The 3759-nt window shown below is 43.8% G+C and overlaps 1 protein-coding gene across 1 annotated transcript; it reads left to right on the top strand.

The window, feature by feature from the left end:
• The first annotated feature begins 963 nt into the window (after positions 1-963).
• Positions 964-3397, top strand: LOC119483887. The gene is made up of 2 exons (XM_037762364.1): positions 964-1123; positions 1278-3397. Exon 2 carries the CDS (start codon positions 1356-1358, stop codon positions 3096-3098), a length of 1743 nt encoding a protein of 580 aa, XP_037618292.1. The 5' UTR covers positions 964-1123; positions 1278-1355; the 3' UTR covers positions 3099-3397.
• The last annotated feature ends 362 nt before the right edge of the window (positions 3398-3759 follow it).

Genomic DNA, 3759 nt, shown 5'->3' with positions numbered 1-3759 from the left:
CATTTTTATGCAGCTAGTCGTTTTATTAAATCGTTTTTTTTTTTTTTATATCATTATGTCCAACTCTGCATTGTGTTCAGCAACTAAATCAATTCATAAATAAACAAGGTTTTAGGGAATAAAAGTTTTTGTCTTGTAATTTTGTTCAGCAGACTTCAATACAATGTCTCCTCCTTTGACAGGCTGTTTTCAAGAAAGGGTATTTGTTGAGTATAACTTTGATTTTTATTTCATTTAACCTTCTTTTTATTTGTTTTCTTGGTGCAAGTCACATTCCGTGCAGTCTAAGAAGAAAACTGAATGAAAGTCGAAGGTGACCTTGGAATCAGTTTCAAAACTTGTTATCATCTTTGAAATTTATCCACGCTTAGCAGTATTGTTTACATGCAATACACAATGTAATTACACTAATCACAGAAAACAGGTTGAAAAACTCATTCATTATGCATGCACTTACTTATTCTAATTACTGGCTTGGCTCTCGGATCTGATGCACATGTTTTGACTTAACACTGGGCTATTGTTATTGTCAGTTTGGAATTTTGGCATTGAAATAACTTTCCAGGGAGTGTTTGTAGAGTCCCACTTTCTGAGCAACCAATCGTAGTTGAAGATCAAATAAACAAATGTGTGTATGCTATTTTATTAACCTCCACATTGCCATCTTTATGCTGCAGACAATATACTTAACAATAAAAATGAATCGGGTTTAGCTTATCAATATAATTTAGCTTTTTTATTTCTTCATGTATATCTGCTCTAACTATTTAGCTACCTGCAATGGTGTGTGTGTGTATGTGTGTAGTGTGCATGTGTGTGTGTTCACGTGTGTGTGCACGTGTGTGTGTGCACGTGTGTGTGTGTGTGTGTTTGGGTGACATCACAGCAGTGGTGACATCACAGCAGTGGTGACATCATCACTGCATCGTGACATCACCAGATGGAACACTGTGATGAATTAAAGGAGTGGTGACATCAGTTGTGACATCTTAAAGGAGCAGTGACATCATAAAGGAGTGACATTCAGGAGAGAGTCCCAGAATCACACAACTGTAGTTGAATCTGAAGACTCGATCAGACGAAACACATCGACTGAGAGAAGCAGTTGTCTCAAGAGGAAGAGGTGTGAATTTTATGAATTTTATGAATGCATTGCTTTAGATTAAACCTCCCAACAGTATATAAAGCAGTTCAAATTAGCCTCAACATTTAAATGCAGCTTACATGTTAGTTAATAATAATTAGGGCTGCAACTAACGATTATTTTCACTCATCAGACTATCTACTGAGAGAAGCAGTGAATTTCTCTCCAAAAACCACCAAGCATCGACAAGAATTGACCGTAAATCAGCATTATGGTATCATCAAGAACTTCCCAGCCAGAAGCCATCATGCCCGAGTTCAACGTCCGTCGCGCTGTTTCCAAGCTGCTCAACTCCTTCTTTAAGGGGATGACGGCGGATCAGTGGGGATTTTTGAAATCCGGCAGCCCTGACGACTCCACTATGACCATGATGGGAGAGTTGCTGTTGGACATCACAGCAGCCTTGACAAAAGCTTTCCTGAAATCTCTCGGGAGCAGGACCCTGGCGTCTGAGGACGACGTCCAAATCAATCTGGGCGACACAATCTCTCAGGGTTTTGCCGAAGCTCTGGGCGTCGACGTCTCGGTTCAGTGTCCGAGCTCCAAAAGCTTGACGACATTGATCTCTGAAGAGGTTTCGGAGAGCGTCCGAAGTGCCCTCTCCAGCCCCGAGGGCATAGTTCAGCGCCTCACTCCTCCCGGCAAACTCAACAGCATGATTCTGCACGCCTGCAAAATGTGCCAAGCGTTCATCGGCAGGATGAAGGCGGTGTTCTCGCCTCGACGGCACAAGCAGAGGACCATCTCCGAAGAATCAGATGTGGAACCGGAACCCTCAGACGCCAAAGACTGCCATGCGGCGACGTTTTTGTCGGACGCCGTGATTTCGATGAAAGACAACATGTATGTCACAATCATCATCAAGAAGCAGTTGAACGACATCACGGAACCTCTCTTGGTTGACGTGCCGGACTCCGAGTACACGCTGCTGCAGTCTCAAAACGCTCGAGAGATTGCAGACGTCGCGGAAGACATCGCTCGGAGCATTGCCGAAGATGCTGTAAGACAGACTCCTTCAGAGCAGAAGAGCAAACGCTCCAAGAAAAACATCGGAAGCAAACTTAAGAAGCTTTTGGCAAAGTGCTTTGCCAAAACGTGCATCCATCGCATCGTGGCACAGATGACGAAAAGATTCCACCGAGGCTCCAAAGTTCACAGTCGGGAGTCGGCAAAGTCTTTCACGAAGAAGATTAACGATCTGATGAAAAAACCAGACAACCGCGATCTTCTGGGACTCGGCACTCCGCTCCTAACCATTCCCCCCGGTCGAGTCTTGGAGTTCACAAAGGTCTTAAGTGATCTACTCTACACACACATCCTACATGGGCCAGAGATCATCCCCGAGCCGGTGATACGTGCCAACATGCGCGCCGACTTGCAGCGGAAGGTGCTCGGTTTCCTGTCTCTGGCCAGATGGTGGCAGATCTTTCAGTCCGAAAACCTCGTTGACAATATGAGACATGCCATACTGGGCACTAAGCCCAGGGCCAAGAAACCTTTGGCAATCGCTGCACCGTCTGCCCCGGTATCTGTGACGAAGAGTTGTGATGACTTTGCACGGCGAGCGCGGAACATACAAAACAAAAACTGCATCGAGGCGTTAATGGAGAGGCTGGTCACGCGGATCTTCAAGAAGGCGAAAGTGACCTGGACCGTTTCAAACGTCCAGGACATCATCCAGCGCCTTTTTGAACAAACGTGGGCCGAAGTCGAGGGTCTCGATTTCGATTCCAGCCAAGAAACATTGGAAAACCTCGAAAAGGCCATTTGCCGGGACCTGATTAAGACGTGGGGCAATGCGATGTGGCTGCTGGTGTCCTTGAAAGGGGGTGAACTGGCAGTCGTAGACCATATTGCCTTCGCCGTCAAAGGTCACCTGATGGTACCACGGAGACAGAGGTCCTGCATGTGCAGCTTCTTCTCTTCTATGCTCACCGCCATGACGAGGTGGTAAGGTGGTTTATGGGGTTTTCTCCGGGGGCTCCGGTTTATCCCACATATAGTGAATCTGACTTACTATATATAAAAAAATGTCTTGAATGTGTCATTCATCTGGAAGGAAAAATTGACTTTTTCCTTCAGAATGAATGCGAGGGCTTGAGCTCTCAGCGCCACCTCAGTAGTCAATGTTGTCTACTGTTGTGGAACGCACGGGTTCGATCTGGGTGATCCAGTTCTCCCACAATCAGTGCATAATAATGAATATCTAATAAAATAAAATAAATAATAATATAAATAAATAATATGAATTCATTTCTGCTCATTTCTCTCATCATTTGCTGTAAATATTCAACTCAGACTGAAGTTCTGCTGATTCAGTGCATTTTTATAATGTACAAAAATAAAGTACAAAGAAAAGTGTGGTTTGCAACAGTATTTTTTCTTATCAAAACGACTTGCATCAGCCTTAAAGTTATAGTCATAACCCAGAATAGTGAGTTAGGGTTAGGGGTGTTCAGCTAACATGTGTTTACGATACTCATTTGCTTCATTTTTACAGAACCAGTCAACCTTCTGGAGCTTCCAGTTGCTCCAATATTACGGTTTTATTGTTATAAAGTCACTCTCAACTCTAATTGATCAAATAGATGTTGAAAAGTTGCACTGAAAAAATA

The sequence above is a fragment of the Sebastes umbrosus genome, chromosome 3, assembly GCF_015220745.1.
Source record: "Sebastes umbrosus isolate fSebUmb1 chromosome 3, fSebUmb1.pri, whole genome shotgun sequence".
Lineage (NCBI taxonomy): Eukaryota > Metazoa > Chordata > Actinopteri > Perciformes > Sebastidae > Sebastes > Sebastes umbrosus.
The sequence above is the reverse complement of the archived record's forward strand: the minus strand, read 5'-3'. Positions and strand labels throughout refer to the sequence as shown.